At 52.5% G+C, this 20,960-nt stretch overlaps 1 protein-coding gene across 4 annotated transcripts; it reads left to right on the top strand.

The window, feature by feature from the left end:
* Positions 1 to 4,063: 4,063 nt before the first annotated feature.
* Positions 4,064 to 20,237, top strand: RBBP8NL (RBBP8 N-terminal like). 4 transcript variants are annotated; one of them, XM_004947094.5, is made up of 15 exons: positions 4,064 to 4,154; positions 8,747 to 8,810; positions 9,268 to 9,406; positions 10,312 to 10,354; positions 10,654 to 10,749; positions 10,890 to 11,002; positions 11,295 to 11,367; positions 12,401 to 12,567; positions 12,952 to 13,034; positions 14,446 to 14,594; positions 15,582 to 16,380; positions 16,724 to 16,832; positions 17,997 to 18,058; positions 18,393 to 18,519; positions 19,161 to 20,237. In XM_004947094.5, exons 3-15 carry the CDS (start codon positions 9,340 to 9,342, stop codon positions 19,277 to 19,279), a joined length of 2,007 nt encoding a protein of 668 aa, XP_004947151.3. In that variant the 5' UTR covers positions 4,064 to 4,154; positions 8,747 to 8,810; positions 9,268 to 9,339; the 3' UTR covers positions 19,280 to 20,237. The 4 variants fall into 4 exon arrangements, with proteins under 4 accessions (XP_004947151.3, XP_015152138.2, XP_015152140.2 ...); XM_015296652.4 differs by having other exon boundaries at positions 16,724 to 16,880; XM_015296654.4 differs by lacking the exon at positions 8,747 to 8,810 and having other exon boundaries at positions 16,724 to 16,880.
* The last annotated feature ends 723 nt before the right edge of the window (positions 20,238 to 20,960 follow it).

Genomic DNA, 20,960 nt, shown 5'->3' with positions numbered 1-20,960 from the left:
ACGCAGTTCCCCCGTCCCCAGGGGAGAAAATAAAGATGGATTTGAGGCAGGATCAGCATTTGGATCCAAGAGGAAATGGTTAAAACCACCGGATGTCATTGGTCTTCTCCGTGGTGGTGAGAGGGACCACGATGCCAATGTGCCCTGCAAACCACCCCGTTGGGTTTTTTTTTTTTTAGAGCACCAAATATTCGTGTGTTGGGCTATTGGGAAAACCTGAGGAACAGTGACAGCAACAGGTGAATGCAGGTGGGATCATGAAAACTTACAACGTGTTTCCTGACTCGACATGTTGTGCCAAAACCGGGCATGGACAGATGCGTTTCCATCATCGTTTTGTGCTTCATTGAGAACAGCTGCCACCCGCTTTCCCACCGTCTTTGTACTCCCCTGCACGTTTGCAGCACCTTGGAAGGCAAATGCTGCTCTCCCCGCGTGTTTGCAACCCAGATGTTGTAGGTTCAAGGAGGTGAAGGAAAGCTGAGCCAACGTGGGAAGGACTCATCTGCTTTTCCTTCCAACCCAGAGAAAAGCCACAGCTAAAGGGCAAAGCAGCACTGGTGCGAGGAGGTTGGAGGCACGGGTGCAGCTCTCCAGCCCAGGAAGGAGAAGGAAAGGAGGATTTTTTTTAGCAGGAAATTTGCCCTTCTGTTTCAGTTTGGACAATATATATAGCCACTGTGAGAGGCAAAGGATAAATATGGACTGGCAGTTGCTGGATGCAGCCCCGCTGCAGGAAGGACCTTGAACCCCACAGCTGCGCCAGCCCACCTGGCTCTGGTCTGTAGGGCCACAGGTGAGCTCCATCATCTTGAACAGATCATTCCCATCTCTCAAATTGGCATCTCCTCCATCTGCATGTTGGGATGCTGATAGTGCCCATTGCACTGCAAAGAGCCAGGAGGTCTGCACCCCTCATTTGTCAGCTGTCTCTGCTCACTCCAGGTCTCTGTGGCTGCACCTCAGGCACTTGGGTTGTTGGATCCACACCAGGAAAGAGCTACTCAGAGAGCACCAATACCCCCACAGGGGACACCCCCTGCAGAAATGGCCTTTCCCAGGCCTGGCAAGCTCCCTGCTGGTGTGAGGTTCTCAGGTCTGTGGAGTGAAGCCCTTTGCTGTGAGTCTGAATGTTTTAATGTTCTGAAAGGGGAAAGTTCATCCTTCTCCTTGTTAGGCACTGTGCTCTGGGTTGCTAACTATGGAGGGACCTCACAAGCCTTTGAAAACAGTGAGAGGACTCGGAGAAGCAAAGTTAAACTCTCCAGGAGCAGAAGACAAAAGGAAAACTGGCATAAAACCAGAACTTACTCCATCCGTGTCATCGATATAACTGGATCAACCGCCCTTCTCCCATCCAGCCTGGCTTTATATCTCTAAGTAATGGAAATAAGAGGTGAGTGATGAGACCCGGGGAGCCTCCTGCTGCTGCAGATGTGCAGGACGGGGTAACACGCGTACCTCGAGAGCCCGAACCCCGCACGCAGCTCCGCGGGGCTCCGAGCGGCTCCGCGCAGCTCCCGGCCGCAGCGGACGCTTTGCAAAGCCGGCAGCAGCCCCTGGCGGAGGCTGCGTGCTAAGCGTGCCCCGGCGGCTGCACTGAAGGGAGGGGGACGTTGTAATCGCCTCAAGCAGAAAACCAGCTCGCTTTGCTCTGCGTTGCTCTCTTGCTGTCGCAAGGGAAATCTGCCAAACCCAGGCACGGGGGGTTAGGCTCGTCCTCCTTCGAAGCCCTGAGCAAAGGGGACGTTTGTCTTTTGGCCACTGATGGAACAAGTCAGGGTCCTGAATGGTTAATGGGAAGATTTTCACTGTGGGTGAATATGTCCTGTGTGTGCCTCTCCTTGCATGGCATGGACAGCTGCATTCAGTCCCCTGGATGCACCAGGAAAGCTGTGCAGGTGAAGCAGGCATTTCCACCAGGGCTTCTCATCCCCCTGGTTTCCAGTTCCAGTCCTCTATCTCAGTCCTGATCTGCTGTCTCCAGGTTGCACCATTGCTTTCATGTTACTTCTCTCAGAAGAATTCTGGGTTTTCCCTAGAAAAAGGGGATGACATTTTATTTTGTTAAGTTCTCAGTTGTAAAGAAATCTAATTCCTGTCTGGATTTTGTGCTTTCCAGCTGGGAAGCACAGCAATCTTTGGCCTCATCACGATTTCTCCAAGCAGCCTGCCTGATCTCCAATGGACATCTACAAGGCGAGGAGGAGACTATTTCTAGATGGATCACCTTTTGCTTCCCAGAAGTGCCTCCTCAGCCGTTGGCACAGCCCATCCACCTGTGGCATCAGACTGTCTTGCACCCTTTCCCAAAGCCAGAGGTGGTGCCAACAGTGCAGCTGCTGAGCCGTTGGAGCAGGCACATGGTGGTGCCCCCAAGGCCGGTGCCAATTGTCCCACTGCCACTGCACGGTGCTGTTTGTCTGGCAGAGCTCTGTGGCTGGGCTGTCCCAGTGTGGATCCCTTATCCATGTGGTTGTCATTAATTCCATCACTGCAAACATCATCCTGAGGTATCGGGCTGCATTGAGCTATCAATCTCTGTTTGCCAATTCCTTTGTAGAGCAAACAGCCCAAAAGGAAAGAGAGGAGAAGAAAAGAGGCAAACAATTCCTTTTGCCCATTGGCTTGTGCAAAGCACTCGCTGTAAAATAGCCCCCACAGCCCCACACTATGTCCCTCATGCAGAGGAACGAGTCAGGAATTCCATGCTCCAACTGCTACCACTGAACTGTCCCTACAGGTTGGCCGAGGACCGCGGCTTGCTGAGCAGCTGCTTGTTTACCTACCGCCCATTTCCATGGCGTGGGAGTGCAGCCACATTCCTGCGAGCCCCGACTGCTCCCCGCCTCTCCGACCCATCCGTGTGCCACTGGGGAAGCACAGAGCTGATGTTTGACAAGAAACGCTGCCAAGGATGCTCAGCGCTGCGCTGAGCTTGCTGAACCAGCCAGCTCAGCAACAGGGTGTAAACCATGGCAGGGATGGGGCTGCGGGTGGATGGATGCGACCTTACGCCATCGTGGGGTCTAATCTGTCTTTGGGGGCTGAGCTCTGGGGCTGTGCAGCAGGGCTGTCCCAGTGGGAAACTCAGCCAAGGGGCTCAGCTCGGTGCATCCAGTTCCCCCTCTCTACCGTAATGCAAATGCACCTCTTGTGTTCGCTGCACGTTTGTGGCCTCAGCAGAGAGGGGAAAGGCTGTTCCTGCCCAGCTGTGGTGGGAAGCACGTGGCAGCCAGTGTTTTTCCGGGGGATGCTGCACTTCAAAGGCTCAGAGATGTGTCCCCATTGCCTGGGGCTGCAGCGGCCCACGGCTGGGTGGAAGCTGCTGTGTCAGCAGCCATAGTGGGGAGACGAGCCGTGCTGAGCAATGGCTTCCAGCTGGGGTCAGCCCCACAGCCTCCACCCAACCTTTGCTCCTCAGAGCATCCCCCACTGCACAGCGCCCCAGGAACCCACCCAGGACAGCAGCATTTCTCTCACTCCCTCACCTACAAGCACCCAGTTGTGCCATTTGGAGAACATTGCCTCTCCTTTGCCAAGTGTTTTGGGTTTGCTGCATGGCCCGCTTGCACTGTGCATTGCACACCATCCCAAGCCCAAACGCAGCCCCTTGTCTGAGCTGCACCACCAAGAAGTGCCCCCCTATAGAGGCAGCATCCCCTTGAGTGAACCTAACAAATGCATCAGAGTTTATCAGGGTGCTGATGTCACTTTGACTGTTTTTTGCTCTTCCCCTCCGAAGGAGCCACACGTTGTGTAAAAAGAAAAAATTCCCACCTTAATGGTGGCTGAATTATTTAAATGGGTCTGTTTGCTAATGTGATTGACTTCAACCAACAGCACAGCTTGAGCTGTAATTATGGGAAAACAATCAAATCTCTATCTGGGTTCAAACCATACTGGTCCTGCCACTTTTTTCTATTACAGCAGAACCTGTTTAGCAGCTTCAGCTGAGCTGTGCCTCCTTTCTGCTGCTGGGGCAAAGAAACGCAAACCAGTAGAGCAGGTCAGACTGCAAAGAAAAATTATGGCTTATTGTCTGTGCAAGTTCACCCACACTGCTCACTTCTGTCTGCCGTGTCCCAGATGACTGCACTCAGATCACAGCTTAACAGAGCCTGAGGAGCCCAGGGAGACACGCAGACCCCCATGTGAGTATTGCGCCCGCGCTGATGTTTATCTGTCCCTTAGCAGCTGGCACAGGGAGCTGGGAAGGAGCTGGGGAATGGCCCCAGAACTGCACATCGGTGCTTTGGGGAGTGCTGTCACTCAGTACCAGCAGCCCATGGGCAGTGTCCCATGTTTGCATGCTCTGCTGTCACCTCTCTGAGCTCGTGGAGGCTGCTGGGGCTTTTCCAGCAGCTGAGGAGCCGCAGGCATGTTGCAAAGCACCTCTGCTTCTTTGGGGAGCAGGGAGCCGGGCTGCTGGGGACCCATCCTCTAACAAAACCTCTGCTCTGGCATTGTCCATCTGAACGGGAAAGGCAATGAGGTGTCAGTGGGTTGGAAATGCAAAGAAATGGCATTCAGCTGTCGCTCAGGCTGAGCGCGATAGCTGCACAAGGATCAGAGCAGGCTGTGGGTGTTGGGGTGTGTATGTCGGGAGTCCGGTCACGTTTACGTCTAAAGAGCAGGGACCGGAGGCAGAGAGCATCAAAGCTTTCAGTGAGCAAATACTCAGGGCTGAGGCAGAGCCCTGTCCTCAGTCGCACCGGGATGTGCTGTGAGAGCACGAGGCAATCAGCAGTGCCCATCCCAGGCAGGTGGCACTGCTGGCTCGGTATCAGCACCTGGTTGTTACAGCTTCACCCCCACTTCTGCCCTTTCTGTACAGCATCTCTTGCACTCAGAAGTAGATAGCTCCCAGTGCCAGATTCACTTCCTATCCCCATTTTCTTACCCTAAATCAATGGTATTTCTATTGCTGGGAATCCAGAGCAGCCCCCAGGCTTTTGTGCCTTCTCTGCTCTCCCCTACCTTACATCCAGGCTGAGGGAAGGGATGGGGATACTGGGGGGCAGGGGGTGTGGAGGAGGAGAAGTGGGCTGTGTCCATTGCCTGTTCCTCATCCTCTCTGCTGCAATGGTCCTGTGATGGGGAATGCCCTGGGGTTAATGCCCTGATGGGTAATGCTTCCTTGGGGCACTGAAAGCACACATCCTTCTGAGTGCTTTGGCGGGGGACACCAGTTCATGGTATTGCTTCAAAACCCGGATTGGGCAAAGTGTCCCCATGACCAATGTGTCACCAAGTGTTTGGGAAAAGCAGAGATGCCTCAGCCCATAAAAATGCCTGGCTGAGGCTGTCCTGCTTCTAGATGGCACTGTGTGGGGCTGAGTGGTGAGTAAGGACCTGGCCATAATGCCAGAGCTGTGCTGCGAGTCAGAGATTTGTGCCATCGTTGCCTTGGAAGAACCATGTGGGATATGAAGTGGAATCCAAAGCACAAATTCTTCCAAAGCTGGGAGTATGGTTCATGTAGAGCAGACCCCTACAAATGGCCTCTTGCAGGCCTCCTTGTCCCACATCAGGCAGCCAATCCCCCATCAGAACTTCCCCACCGGTAGGAGGTCCTGAGACATTCCCACTTGACAATCTCCATTCGGGCATCTCCAACTGCGGGGGGTCCCAGAGCATTCCTGTAGGGTATCCGCCTTGGGGGAACCCCATCAGCAGGGGCTCCTGGGGCAACCTATTGGGGTATCCCTATTCTCAGGGGTCCCAGCGCCAGACCCAGAACATGAAGCCCCACAAGCTCCTGGGGGCAGAAGCCCCTCAGCTCCACCAGCACCTGTTTGTAGGTGTTTTCCTTTTATAAATAGCATTGAGGAGAAAAGTGGATTCATTACCTACATCATGTCCAGCAGAGAGAAATTTACGCTTTTCATTCACGTGGAACTGACTCGGGATGCTCGTGCACACTGTGCCACAGCGGGTGCAGAGGTGCCAGTTTATGTGAGTGTGGTTAGGATGGATTTTCGTGCCCAAGGTGCTCCGGGTGCTATGCACAACGTCCGTTCATTGCTCCCCAGCCCTCCCCAGGGCTGCTCCCACCCGCTGTGCCCAGACAGGGGCTTTGGGAAGGGAGAGGCTGTGAAAGCGTTGGATGTTTGGGTGCTTTGGGTGCACCTCTGCTCCCAACAGAGCCTTGAGCTATTCCCTGAGCCTCACCACTTCTCAATTAAAACACCTGAAAAATGCAATAATGCTTTATTATCCGCTTCCCAGAGCATTTTGAGGTGTTAATTAAACGATGTTTATAGAAGCAGTGGTTATCCCGAGATGCACAGGCAGATAAGGGACTCTTTTAAACCATCCTTCGAATCCTTGCTGCAGGCTCCTGGAGCTGCCCATGCCTCTGCCCAAATCCCACCATGGCACAGCTGCAGGACCTGAGTGTGTGTCCAGGTGGGGGATTTGGGGCAGTGATAATGTAACAGGAGAAAATCCACAGTGCTTTGGTGATTGCCACAGGTGTTAGAGAAGGAAGAAGTACCCCCCAATGAGCCAAGGGCCCTACAGATTTTCCATGACTGATGAGGCAGTTTCTGTGAGTATAAATTCATTTATTCCTAAAATTAGACTGGAACAGAGAGTAGTGGCCAAGAAAAAAAGTCTGGCTAAAGAAAGCAGTGCTGCCCAGCAGTCACACAGCAAAAGGTATATTGCATAAACTCAGGCTGAAGCTGAACCTCTCCAGCACTGCTGATGAGGAAATACCTGATTGTAAATCCATTAAGCTGAGCTGATCTGATAGAGTCAGAACTTCAGAGTCTTGAATTTATTTATTTTTGTATGACTTAAGCTCGTTTAGCCAAAGAGCTGCCTTATTCTTCTGAAACAGGCAGTGCTGTCTCATAGTAGCTGTGGTTGCACACAGACCAGAGACAGAAACTCTTCTCCAGGTTTGCTGCAGTGGCAGTCCCATTTGCAGGTCCCTTTTGCAGACAGGGATGGATGCTGGCATCTCAAAAATAGCAGCAAAAATCTCAGTAGCTTTTTTCATCCCAAGGCTCAAGATCAAATCCCCAGGCGGGCACATCCCCTGCTGACTCAGATGTGCTGAGAAAAAGACCAGGATGGAGTCCCAGCCCCACTGCAGCTGCATGAGGGGAGCAGAGCTGCTGCCAACACCCCAACCAAAATTACAGCCTGGATCCTGACCCACCAGGCTCTGCCCACAGCGCTGACTCACAGCTGCTGCCTGCACTGCTGGCGGGGCTCGGATCTGGCTCCCCCCACATCCCAGCCCAGCTATCTCCTTCCTGGCACATCCCAGCCTCAGCCCTGAGTGCCATAGATGGGGATGGTGACAATGGGACAGGGCAGCGTGAGTAGGGGCTGATCCAGCACAGGAAGGCCAGGATGGAGCCCACACCATGACGCACGCTCAGCTTCCAGGTGCAAAGCCATCCCATCCCTCAGCACTTCAAAGCCTTCCCAACCAGCACCCTACCAGGCAGCGGTGAATCTCCCCCTCATTCACCCCAAATTCAGGACTCAGCAACCCCAAGGCTGCCAGCTGCACAGATGGTGCTCTCATTAACATCTTTTCATCGGGTTTTCGTCGGAGATGAGCCGGGTATTATTTCACCTGGCTCATTGTTAAGCAGTGGTTTTTGAGGCTGAGCAGAAGAGATCAGCTCCCAATCCCATTTCACGGTGGCTGATCCTGAGCAGCCTGTTGGCTGTGCGAGCTGCGACAAGCTGTGCGTGCTCAGGAGACATCACCCACTGCTGGCACAGGCTGCTTTCTGCCCACGAAAGGGGCAGCAATGGTTTTTTTCTTACATTTTTTTATGCTCTAAAGGCAAGGGGAGCTGCTCAGAGGTTCATATTCAAAGAGCGTGGTTTTGCAGCTGAGTTTCTGATCTGTGCTTTGGTCTCTGTCATGCTGAGCTGAGCGCGGTGAGAGCACACAAGCCCAGCCTGCTGCTTGTGCTCACTGGCGCGTGCCTAATTTCTTTTTAAAATCAGACCCTTTAGGGGAAAGTTTCTCCTTCCAGCTCTGCATGCCCACATCTTGCATATGCAGGCGATCAGGCACACCTCTGCTCTGCATGCAGATAAAGGCACGCGGGTGCCGGCAGGGATGGGGAGCATGCAGCAGCTGCAGAACCCTTCCCATGACACCGTGAGGCTGCTGGGTTTCTCCCTGTTGTGCAGGGTTTGCTGGCCCACAGCACGCAAGTCACACACCCAAAGCATGTGGGGGACCCTCTGCAATGCCCCACAGTGGCATTCATATACGTGCTGTTTGGCAGCACTGCCTGGCCCAGGAGGGATCGCAGCTATCTGGGGGACCCAGTGTAATGTCCCAATACTGCCCAAGGTTTTGGCTGAGCATTCCCATTTTGGAAGGAGAGAGTTTAGCTCAATGTCAGCATCCCTGCTGGCAACTTCAGAGCTCGTGATCATTGGAGTCAGGGCAGATTTTACAACCAGCCACTTGACTTTTGGATTGATGGCTACCTGGTGCCTTTGGGGTTGAACTGAATGATCTCCAGGGGTCCTTTCCAACTCCTACAATTCTGTCACTCACAGCCTACTGAACTGGGGGTACCATGGCTTACTAACACTGACTCTAACCCCACAGCATCAAGGGAGAAACCAAGGCAGGTGCAGGGGGGTACAGACCTGAGCCCTCCCCATGGTTCTGAGGGGCCACAGACCCCACCCAGCCTTCACCTCTCCAAGCATCTGGAAAACGGGGCTGATGGTGCTGGTTTTGGTGTCTCCCCAGGTGCGAGGAGGCAGCGGGGGCAGCCGGGGCGATGGCAGCTGAGCGGCCGAGCGGTGCATAACAGGCAAGCATTTATGGAGCCATCAGGCTCCAGCCCTACAGCTACAAAGACTTTTCTCATCGCCTGTTCCCAGAAGCGTGGAGCACTAGCCCTGCCCCCCACATAGAGCCCCACAGCCCTCAAAAGTAGAGGAAGAGCCTGATTTTCAGCTGCTGTGGTGTTCCCACTATCCAAACCATCACTATTCCGATTTGTCTGTGCTCCCAGCTCTGGGCTGATGTGGGTTGCACTGTTCTGAAAACCCCACTGAACACACTGCCCTTGTTGCATATGTGGGTGAGCAAATTATTTTGCTTCCTATATTTGGGAAGGTATTTCTTTGTCCTCTTTGTAAGACTTAGCAAAACACCGTATCATAAAATCACGGAACCATTAAGATTGGAGAAGACCACAAAGACCATCTGGTCCAACCAAATATCCATGAGATAAGGTTTTTATTGGATATTTTTTTCTGTTCTAGGCTAAAACCTGAATAATTTGAAACAAAAGGGCATCCTCGCATGCAGCCCAGGAGCACGGCACAGCCCTGAACATGACCACAGAGAGCTTTGCAGAATTCTTGAACAAGCTCAAGGAAATCCATGAAAGAGAAGTCCAAGGTAAGGGGACACGAGAAGTCTTCTTTAAAGCTGGCCAGAATCTATTCCTTTTTGGTGCTGCCTTGATCTGTTTGGTTCCAAATAACCCTCTGATGGTGTGTTTCCTCCATCTTATTGGGATATGGCTTGGATACTGAGGGAAAGAGGGAGTGGGAAAGCCACAGTGGTCTGTAAGGAAGAAGCAACAAGAATTCAAGGCCCTGTTACAGAAAACCTTGGATAGTTTATTCCTCTCAGGAATTTCCCAGTCATACATCATTAAAGTAAGAGCCATTCGGTTACGGAAGCAAATGCCAAATCCAATTGCTTTCCTATTAAAACCATCCCCAGAGTCAGCATTATGAACAAAGCAACAGCGCTTTCGGAAGATTCTGGCTTATGAATTCATTTTTGTCTTTGTGATTTCAGGCCATGGGAGAGTTAGAGGAAACTGTTGAGCAATCTAAACCACATGTTTACATCTATTTTGCATAAAATGGATTTGACAAAACGTAACATCTGCAGATCCATCAATGAAAGTACTCTCGTTGAGCTGTAAATATTCTCCGAGACGCTTTGCAGCCCCCAGAGCTATAAAATACTGCCCACCTGGGAAACGCCTGCTGTGGCTAAAAGAACCAGAAACAAAACTGTAACAGACTTTTTGGGGGAGGAGGGGAAAGGCAAATTCATCAAACAGTGGAAATGCAAAACGTGCTCCCATTCTGTACCACTTTGCCTGTTATGTCGAACTGCGGTATCATTTAGTGCGGGCGGTGCGTTGGTCTTTCTCAGGTATGTGGTTTGCAAAGCAGAGAAGTTCCTTTCGGACAGAAGCCAGGTGATTGCCTTTTGTTTCTGAGGTGCTGTGGGGTTTGCAATTAGCACCCAGCTCTCCATCTCTCCATTTCTGCTCCTTGTTCCAGGTCTGCAAACAAAGCTAACGGAGCTGACGACAGAGAAGTGCCGGTGAGCAATGCCTGCGGTGCCGATGTCCCTGCAGGTGGAGGGGATGGGTTTTAAGACCTCCAGGCACTTTCTGTGCCTCACAGAGGTGCCCACGAGCCCTAAGCAGGTGGTTCCCTATTTTAGAGAGCATCCTTCACCTGTTTGGTGGTGCCAAATTTAAGCCTTTTAATCCCAGCAGTGCAAACAGCACAGTAGGCTCAGAGCAGAAACCCTTCCCACAGACTGGGCACTGAGGATGAAGCCATAGGTATTGGGAGAAGCCCAGTAACCCTCTGTTCCTGACTCTTTTCTTGCATTAGCGATGCCCAGAGAATTGAAGAGCTGTTTGCTAAAAACCACCAACTAAGGGAACAACAGAAGGTCCTCAAAGAAAATGTAAAAGTGCTGGAAAACAGGTAGGATTTAATGGTCAGCCGTTTGGTGTCACTCAGATCTCCGGGTAATGGTGAGGAGGGCACTATTCTGCACACGCATGGTGCCCATTTCCCCATGCGGATGCATGGTAACAAGCTCCCAACCATGGGTTTTCATCCAGGCTGCGAGCAGGTCTCTGTGACAGATGCATGGTCACCCAGGAGCTGGCAAAAAAGAAGCAGAATGAATATGAGAATTCCCATTTCCAGAGCCTCCAGCACATCTTCATTCTCAGTAGGTACCGAGGTCTGCTGTAAGCTCAGCTTTGGCTCGCTGGGGCTGTGCTTTCTGATACCTGCCCAGAGCCACTCAATGGCTGTGCAGGCAGGAGGAGTTTGGTGATAGGGAGGGAGGGAGTGATGGAAGCATGGAGGTGCTGGGGAATCGGGTCTGACAACTGCACATGAAGCAGTGGAGCTGGGGTTTAAGCCCTCCGTATCTCCAGAAAAAGGAGAGATAAGAGGTTGAGAACCGTCCTGCTCCATGCAGCACCCAAAGCTGCAGCTCTCCTGGTGTCTCTTTGTAGCCAACGAGATGAGCCGTCTGAAGGAGGAGAACAAAGCTCTCAAGGAGGAACTGAAGAGGCTCCAGAGCCCAGAGTAAGTGCTCTCTGAATGTCATTCATGTCACAGGGTGCTGATGTGGCTTCCCTACCACTGAGCAGGGCTACATCTGGACCTTTATGTCCACAGGGATACAGTTCAGCATCTGATTCCCATGGCTTCCTATAGACATTAGACAGCAAAATACATGTAAAGGTCCAAGTCCTCACTGAGCTTTGCTCATTCCCCTCTTCACGTGCACCCAACGGTTGAGTCTTTGGGAACATGGGGATCCAGCTACAATGAGGGAAAGATCTGCTCCAGCAGGTTAATGCTGAAAGCCAAAAAACCTGCCAGGCAGGCTGATACATACAAATCAGCTCATTCCTCAAGGGCTTAAAGTCCAGAGGAATTAGCACCAAGGGATTAGTTTAGAAATGTGTTTTCTTTGGAGCTCAGAAGCACCACCTGCTTAAAGAGAAATTCTCACTTCTATCCTCCGATTCTCTCCAAGGTCTGAGCTCTGTTTGGGAGCTGCTGATCCGGTTGGGTTTGCTGAGCACTGAGCTCTGCTCTTCCCTGGGCTGCTGCACTGGAAGGTTCTAACCAAACACATGTTTTGGCATCAGGGTCTGGTCAAGACTTGATTGGTGACAAAAGTGTGGGGCTCAGACTCACAGCAGCTCCCTCCAACGGACCCACCAGCTCAAAATGGTGACAGTAGCCCTGAATCCAGCCCTACGCCAGGCAGGGATGTACGGGTTGTCACAGAGCTTTTGCAACTGCTGCAGTAGGGTTTTGTCTTACCCAACTTTGTGGCTCCCCATGACATTACCCATGGGCAGGTGGGGAAATCAGACCTTGAGCTGTCATGCTGGCTCTGTCTCATGCTGCAGACTGCAGCCAAGCCAGTGATAACCTGAAAAGGAGGGAGGTGAGGCTGAAGATCTGGTCTATCCACATGATATATAAATATGTATGTTTACACATCAGGTTCTGTAACTCAAAGCTGCTGGTACAGAGGCTCTCAAACTGATGATTCCCTTTTCCTGCCCCTTCCCTTCCCTTTGTGTCTTTCTGCTTTCTGCAGAGACAGGACCAAGTACCCAGGAGTCATCTCCAGGGAGCACAGCTCCACACCCAGTTCCCCACTGCCATTACTGTCCCCCACTAGCAGGAACACCAGCATCGAGAGAGTGGCTCTTGGAGCAGCAGAGGACTCCCAGCACGGTGTGCCGGGGCTCGAGCTGGGGGAAGGTGGGTGCTGTGGTCCAACCATCCCTCCAGGGTCCTGGAGATGAGACAGAGTGGCTGAGCCATGGGGCAGAACTACTCAAGGAACGGGCCTGGAGAGCACAGAGCAAGCTGCTGGCAGCTCAGATGGATGTTCTCAGGAACAGGGACAAATATGCTGTTCTGCTTTGTGCAAACGGTAGCTGGGGGTGTTTGGGTGCTCTTGCTCTAAGACAGGTTCTGTGCAGGCATGCAGCCACCACCCATTTGGTGCAGAGACCATAGGTTTGCCTTGGTGCCAGCTATGCATGCAATGGACAGTCCATTCATTCACATACTCACCAGAACCAGAAGGAAATTTCAGTTCAGTGGGACCATCCCAGTGGCTGTTTTTTTCTTTTTTTGCAGAGAAGGCCACAGGACAGAGAAGCTCTCCTAGCAGCAGGGTTTCCCCAAGCACTGTCCTCCAAGAAGCCAGCCTGGCAGAAATGGTAAGTTGACAAAGGGAGCCCAGAGTCCTCAGGGCTGCTGCCCATCTGCATTGGGTTAGGAGGAGTTGAAGTGGATGGAGAATGAATAGGAAATACTTAGAGGGTAAAACAACTACCTAGAATTGGGCAGAATGCTGTTGCCCATGATAAGGAGGAAAATACACCAATGATATGTGCATGCTTTGGAGGAATTGCCACTACCTGCCAGCAAATCCTTTAGATTTTGGCATAGGCTTCCATTCCCTGTTGTAGGAGAGTACATCTTCAGTTTGCCCTCCATGACAACACATCTAGCATCCCTGAGTCCCCTCCCCAGCACACTGGTTCCTCTCTTGCTGAGAAAATATTTCTCATGGGGAGATCATTGTCAACTCATGTATTGGCGCAGCTTATTCTAAGTGATAATCAGGAACAAGAGGCTGCAGCACCATGAACGATGGCAAAGCCTGGAGACCATGTGAACGGTGGAGGTTTGGGATATACAGAATACAAATGCAGCACAGCAGACCTGCCCAAGGGCATCACAGATATCTCTCCATCTGCAGCAGAATGAACAGTAGTGTTTGCAGAGGGACTGGCATTCACTGGTTGCCATTTTATGCATAGATACAAGACAGCCATGCCTTTGAAGCACAGAGCATGTGTCAGCTGAGGGATGCTGAATGATGTGATGATTCTGGGCACTGGGAAATGAGTCTATGGGACCTGGAGCCCTGCTCTCGCCATGGGAACCCAAGCCCACATACACACCCACACAGCTGCTTCTGTTTTGGCACAGCCTTTGCTTAGCTGAACTCTGCAGAAAACCTGAAGGAGTGGGTGAAGTGAGGTTTTGGTGAGGCTGCAGGCAGGCTGCAAGGATAATTAATGGGGATCACAGGAAGGATTGGTGACATCTCTGTTAAGCAGGGAGAAGTCAAGTCAGAACACGTGGTGAGCCCTCCGCAGCAGATGGGATCACGGCATCCCAGCTTCATTGCCAGGTCTCTGCTGGAAATGCATCCCCAAAGAAATACCAGGAGCATGGAATGAAGCCCAGAGCCCTGAGCAATGGTTGGGGAATTTTCAGGGTCTTATCTTGGTTAAGCCGCTGACTTGAGACAAGGCATGTGGGCTCCTTGGCCACAGATCGGTGCAGCCGGAAATTAAAGAATATCACGGAAAACACAAAGGGAAGCTTTCCCGGGAAAGCCAAAACAATTAAGATTCAGCCACTGATTGGAATTGTATCAAATCACTTCTTACCACCTCTGAGGTGGGAACTGTTGTAAAAGCTGATGGGGAGTCATTGGTACGGAACAGCCAGGAGCAGTTTCTGTTAACGCGGGCGAGGAGCTGGGTCTGCACCAGGCAGAGCTGCTCTCAGAGCCCCAGCACACATCCCAGTGCCTGACCCAAGTTTTCCTTACAGGCATCCCAGAGGATTGCCAACCAGCTGCACGGCACCATCGCCCTGGTGAGGCACAGCCTGGAGAAAAGTCCCTCGGGGGCCGCAGTGTCCCCACCTGCCAGGAAGACCCTACTGCCACCAGAGCAGGAACGCAGCCCCAGCCTGGAGCCGTGAGTCCTCTGCTTGTGCCCCTTGCAGGAGCAGGACCCCATTAGGTGGATCCCAAATTGTGATCCCTATTTGTCCACCTTCTTGTCCACACTTCTCACAATGCCCATGGCCTCTGGGAACAGGGGAGGGTCTCCCAGTTGAGAAAAATGACTGGAATCCAACCCAACCAGTCTGGTCTCGTGTTACTTCACCTTCAGACAGACCCAGGTGCCTGTCCCCAGCCTGCAGAGTAAGGACCTGGCTGAGCAGGAGGCAGCAGTCCGTGCTGCTCCTTATCTATTCTAATGGGCTTTTCTGCAGGGCTCAGCAATTCCCAGGGCTTCTCCTCCCCATTGATTTTGGAAGCACAAGAAGGCTGTTTGGCTGCAGACTGCCAGCTGCCCACAGTGGGAGGGATCTGCCATGCATTCCCAGGAACTGCTCACACACAGGGCGCTTGCCAAGTGATGAGCAACATCAGGGACTCGGTTTGCATGGGCAGGTTCATGCACGGTGCTGTCTCCTTGCCACTGCTGAGAGATTTGCTCAGGAGTGGGGCTGGGGATTGCTCCTCTGTCATGAGGTCCCCCAGGCCACTGGGAAATTCTGGGGACAGCCATGGTGGGAGGCAGGGGACATCTGGTTGCATTGCCTGGGTTGGCCAGTGGCTTTCAGGACAAGAGGTACTGGCCATAATTTGACCCAGGAGAAGTCCAGGTTGGATACTAGAAACAATTTCTTTTCCAAAAGAGTGGGGAGGCACAGGATGCCCAGGAAGTGTTCAAGAACTGTGGAGATGTGGCACTGAGGGATGTGGTCAGAGGGCATGGTGGGGTAGACTGGGGTTGGACTTGGGGATCTTAAAGCCTTTTCCAACCTTAAGGATTCTGTGATTTTATGATTCCCAGCAGCAGTAGGCGGTTGCCACATCCCCACCACCACCTGCAAGAGCTGGAAAATCATGAAGGTTCCCCCCCAGAATGTGATTTCTTTCCCATTTCTTTTAGTTACTTGACAACAACCAAGCCAATCTCCCCCAAGATTGTTCCATCCTACGAAAGCTTAAAGCTGACTGCCCGCAAAGAACAGCTCTGCCTCCTCAACAAGCACCTCGCCCTGCACCAGCTGGGGCTCACAAGTGGCTGCGCTCCATCTGATGGGGACAGCAGCTTCCACAGGCAATTGCTCAGGGCCACAGATGGTGATGGCAGAACGAGGCCACGTGATGACTGGGATGACAGAGCTGCCCTGCTGAAGCTCCCTGCAGCCGTGGTGTACGTGAGGGACCAGCACCTGGAGGGGAAGCTGCACCTCCTCAAGCACCATGAGCGGCTGCAGCATCTGGAGCAGCAGCGAAGCCATCGGGTCAGGGTGGATGGGGAGCCCAAAGCTGTGTCCAAGGAGAGGCCACTGTCCCCATGCCTGAGCATCACAGTGGGATGCAAGGAGGAGAGGATGGAGGATGCTGAGGATGGGAAGGTGGAGAGAGAGCTCTGGTTGAGCCGGGATGGCTCTGAGCACCGAGGAAAGGCAGAATCATTGAGGGACTATGGTGTGGATGCCCCACTGGACCTGTCAGACACTGGGCGTGGGAAGGGAATGGGATGGATCAAGCACCAGGAGGCCAACAGCCCACGTCTGAGCCCAGGGGACAGCCCCATGCATGGCCCCTGCAGAAGACATGGGATGGAGAGGGACAGCTCACAGCCTCACAGCTGCTGGCATGATGCTGCCCAGACACAGCTCACAGGACAGCCCGGTGCCATCAAGGAAGAAGAGGAGGAGGAGGAAGAGGAGACGGCTGTGGTAAGTACAGCTCAGGTTGGCATCACACCAACCCCTTCCCTCCTGTTGGAATTCTGGTGCTCAGTGCCAGTGTCATTCAAATCACAACGTCCCATTCTGAAATGGCCTGGAAACTGGTGGTTTTGTCATGTGTTTGGCAATGGGGTTTTCCACCCAGCTCAGAGGAAAGATGTGCACCAACACCTGCACCCCATTCCCACTGGTTTGGGTAGGGGTCATGCTCATCCCAGCACTTGTTGCAGTCATTGAGATGGGACTGGGGATGGCCCTTTTCTCCCACATTCAAAGACAGTGGTTCTATTGATGGTTCTTATGGGATTTCTGCACTCACTGCCCCTTACAGCTCGCTCTCTCCCGGGTGCATCCTATAAACAAGTCAACAGCAAGCAACACAGAGACTCCTCCAGAGCCCAGGGTGAGACTGGTAGCCAGTGCACAGAAGGAAGAACCAGGTAAAGAGCTCCAGGCAAGCCTGACATCTGAGAAGTCAAATGCCAAAGGTGCGTTTTGGTGTGTGTGTGAAGGCAACCTGCAGTGGGAAACAACCTTTGCAAACACCTGCAGTGCCTGCTGACCACAACAGGTGCTCCCCATCCTCCCAAATTGCTCCTGAGCACAGGGGGAGGGATGCTGTTACCTGCATTCTTCCTTTTTCCCCACCCCATCCCCTATAAAACCTTTTTCCATCCCCAAACCAAGCTATGCCCTCTGGCTGGGGTGCTCCATGTTGCTGATGGCTGTGGGGCAGGGCTGGGTTTACTGGTGGGGGGAAGCAGCAGCCATGGGGAGCACAGTGGGCAACACGTCTGCGGGGAGCTGCTCCTCACCAGTCCTACTGGCTTGGCCAGAATGTTGAGTTCACCTGGATTAGTTGGTCTGGGCGTGTCGGAGTGGTTTGGGAACACTGGGAGCAGGATTTTGCACAGTGGAAAAAAAAAAAAAAGAAGAAGAAAAAAGAAAGGGGGGGGGGGGGGGGGGAAAGCCCTGTGTGATTTACATGTTAAGGAGATATCATCATAGCAGAAGAATTTCAGCTGATTACATTCTGGGTGTGGGAAAATGCAGAGCTTTCTTCAGTTCTCACCTGAAGGCTGACACAAAGCCCAGGAAGAAGCACACAAATACTTCCTGTGCTTCCTAATGGACCTTAACCCTTGGAAGGACTGCATGAGGATGAGGTTGGGTTCTAGGGACACTAAAGGTGCTGGGCAGGGATGAGGACACAGCTCCAACCCTGCTGGTACAAGGGGTGTGCAGATGGGGCACGTGGCTGTAAGTTGCACCAGGGGAAGTTCACATTGGATGTTAGGAACAGTTTCTTCTTTAAAAGAGCAGTGATGCAGTGGCACAGCTGCCCAGGGAGGTGGTGGGGTCACTGTCCCTGGAGGCGTTCAGGAACTGTGTGGCACTGAGGGTTGTGGGCAGTGGGTACCACCGTGGGGTGGGATGGGGTCGGGCTTGAGAATCTTAGAGGTCTTTTCCAACCTCAGTGATTCTATGAGTGCAGACACCTCATAATGAAGGCTCTCCAAGCCTGGGCCTGTGGCTCTGTATCATGCCCATATGCTTGTTGTCCCCCGTGCCAACCAAAAACCCCTAATTCCATGTTTCCTTAGATGATGATGATGACGAGTCCGCAAAGCAGGAATCCGATGAGGCAGATACGACAGACAGCGAGGTTGGTTGGCTTTGGTTTCTTGGGTCAAACAGTTCCTTGGACCAGGAATTCCTGTTCTGGGAGCACCAGGAGGTGCAGGACGGGTTGTCCCTGCCCAACTCCCTCCAGGAGGTGACAGCTCTTCCTTCATCAGGTGCCAAGCCCCATTTCCACACTGTTACCCAACTGGTTGCTGAGGGGTAGATATGTCACTCTTTATAGATAGGTTTCTGAACGCCAGCCCTTGTTACAACTCTGTGGTGATGGTCACACAGGTCCCTGGCAATTCAGCCAGGCTGTCAGTGCACTGGCAATCAGGTATTTTGTAGACTGATGGCTCTTCTCACTTGTGCAGGTGGCTTCTCCCTATGAACGTGATGTCCTGCAAGAAGCTCAGTCAGAAGGGAAATATTTTTGCACCAAAGACAGAGCTCATGTACTGCAAAAGAAGAGGAGAAGAGGACAGGATTCCTGGACAAAAGGTGGGGAAGAGGACTTTCTCATTCTGTTTCTGGGCACTCCTCTGCAAACGAATCCCACCATGCACACAGATGTTTGCCCAGCGTGACGCAGTAGAGTCTTTTGATTCACTGCAATAAGCTGTGCTGGACCATGCTTTTGGCAACAGTGTCCCCAGCCAGAGTAGAGCTGCTAATGGAACTGGATGATCTTCAAGGTTCCTTCCAAACCAAGCCATGCTTGTTGGCCAAAGAGTACCCTGAGCACCTAAGCTAGCAGCTCCACATCCTCCTGTTTGCTCACCACTTGGGAGGAGCTGGCTGGGGACAGCCAAATTCCCAGCAGCAAGCTGTTGACATTCAGATCAAGGTTTCTACCAGCTCTGTTGATTTTCCAGTGTGGCCCCAGAGGTTTTCCCTGGCTGACAAAGGAATGTGTTGGGCCCACACTTCCTACAGGTGAATGGGCAGAGAGCTGTTCCTGATAAAGATGAGGATAAGCCAGTGCGGCCATCAAACCTGACATATGGCCCTGTCACACTCTCTTTTGCTGAGCTTTACCTTCCCCCTGTGCAGTCCCTGTTTTGGGATTAGGCCACATTGATCTTATATGGGCAAATCCATCACTCTGTAGTTAACTCCTGGGTTCATCTTGCTGTTAACAGGCTCCAAGAAGGCAGTGAGAGGAAGAAAGAAAGTCAAAGTGGAGCAGTGCTCACTGGAGATGACAGAGGAAGCAGAGAGCTGCTTGGCTTCCCACCATGACCCCTCTGAGGACAGTTAACTGGGTGGTGCAGAGACACATGGACACTGCAGCTGAAGGAGTAGAGCTCAGATCCAGCATTCCACCAACACCGAGAGAGCAACTGCTGTCCATAAGGACCCATAAGAACTACTTCAGGAGCAGAACACCCTCAAACCCTCCCTGGGTGCTCCTGGGAGAAGCTCAGCATGGACCCTCACCCTGATGCCAGGAAAAGGGACCATGCTCTTCCTCAGGATTTGGTGCTGGGAGGAGGGACCCTGACCTCCCTCCCTGTGGCCCAGAACCCAGTGCCCACCTGAGCACTGCAGGTCCCATTAAATTGATGCATGGAGACGATCCCGACCTGGGTTTCATACAGGTGTGGATCTTGTTTGAGCTTCAGAGCTTCAGAGCCCATGGATTTCCTTTTGAGTACACAGGCCAGGCAGGTGGGACACATTCCCAGAGAGGGAAGGGACAAGAGAATGAGGAACGACAGCAGACCTGAGGTGTCTGGTGTCCCCAGCAGGGCCAGGTGTGTGTTCCTGGCTGTGCCCCACAGCACAGCCCCAGCCCAGCAACTCATGCTGCCCATAGTGGTACTGTCGAGAGCTCGCTTTCGTATGGATAAGCTGTTCTCATGCAGTTGTTCTGAATCGTGGCCTTCAGCATCGAGTGATGGAGTGCTGCTGCCTGGGATGGGACATGAAGAACAGGGGTGAGCAGAGCTGCTCCTCACAAACGTGCAGCAAACAGAGCTGAAACAAAAGTGCCAGAGACATCATATGCCCTACATGGTGTCTCTCCACAGCCACTTCCTCTGCCAGGCACTGCTCTTATTTTATTGCGAGTTTGTTTGTCCTGTTCACATGAGGGGGAGCATGGCAAGACAAACCCCCAGCCAGGAGCACAGCTGGCATGGGCATCTTCTCCACATTGTGTTTCCACCTCCTTAGAGCAAGACAGGTAAAATAAAAATAAATAATATATATATGTATATCTTTATTAATGTCTATACTAATAGAGACAGTAATGATAACAATGGTAATAAAGCAAAAAGACTCACTGCAGCCGGGCAGGGAGAGAACAGAGCTCAGCCCCTGGGCCCGGCGCTGAGAGCTGACAGCCGCGGGCGTGCAGTGCCGCCTGCCGGGCAGAGCTGCTCCGCGCTGCGCCCCGCAACGCCTCCCCCGGGCTGCTGGAGTAAAGGGAAGGGAGGGAGGTAGGAAGGGGAAAGGGAGGGGTAGTGAATGGGAAAGGAAAGGGAGGAGAGGAGAGGAGAGGAGAGGAGAGGAGAGGAGAGGAGAGGAGAGGAGAGGAGAGGAGAGGAGAGGAGAGGAGAGGAGAGGAGAGGAGAGGAGAGGAGAGGAGAGGAGAGGAGAGGAGAGGAGAGGAGAGGAGAGGAGAGGAGAGGAGAGGAGAGGAGAGGAGAGGAGAGGAGAGGAGAGGAGAGGAGAGGAGAGGAGAGGAGAGGAGAGGAGAGGAGAGGAGAGGAGAGGAGATATAAACCTGAAAAAGGTCCCTTTGCAAGGAGGCAGCCTGAAACCAGAAGAACTGAAGGAGGGAGGGAACTTTTATGCAGCTATAAAATGATGCCCTCCCTGTGACGATCCCTCGATAGGCAGAAGTGCTGCCAAAGAAACAAATCCACCAATTTCTTATTTCTTTTCCCCCCACAGAGATTTTTCTTTTTCTTTGCAGTGCATTGCACAGAATTGAC

The sequence above is a fragment of the Gallus gallus genome, chromosome 20 (assembly GCF_016699485.2).
Source record: "Gallus gallus isolate bGalGal1 chromosome 20, bGalGal1.mat.broiler.GRCg7b, whole genome shotgun sequence".
Classification (NCBI taxonomy): domain Eukaryota; kingdom Metazoa; phylum Chordata; class Aves; order Galliformes; family Phasianidae; genus Gallus; species Gallus gallus.
This window is presented reverse-complemented; position numbering and strand designations above follow the sequence as displayed.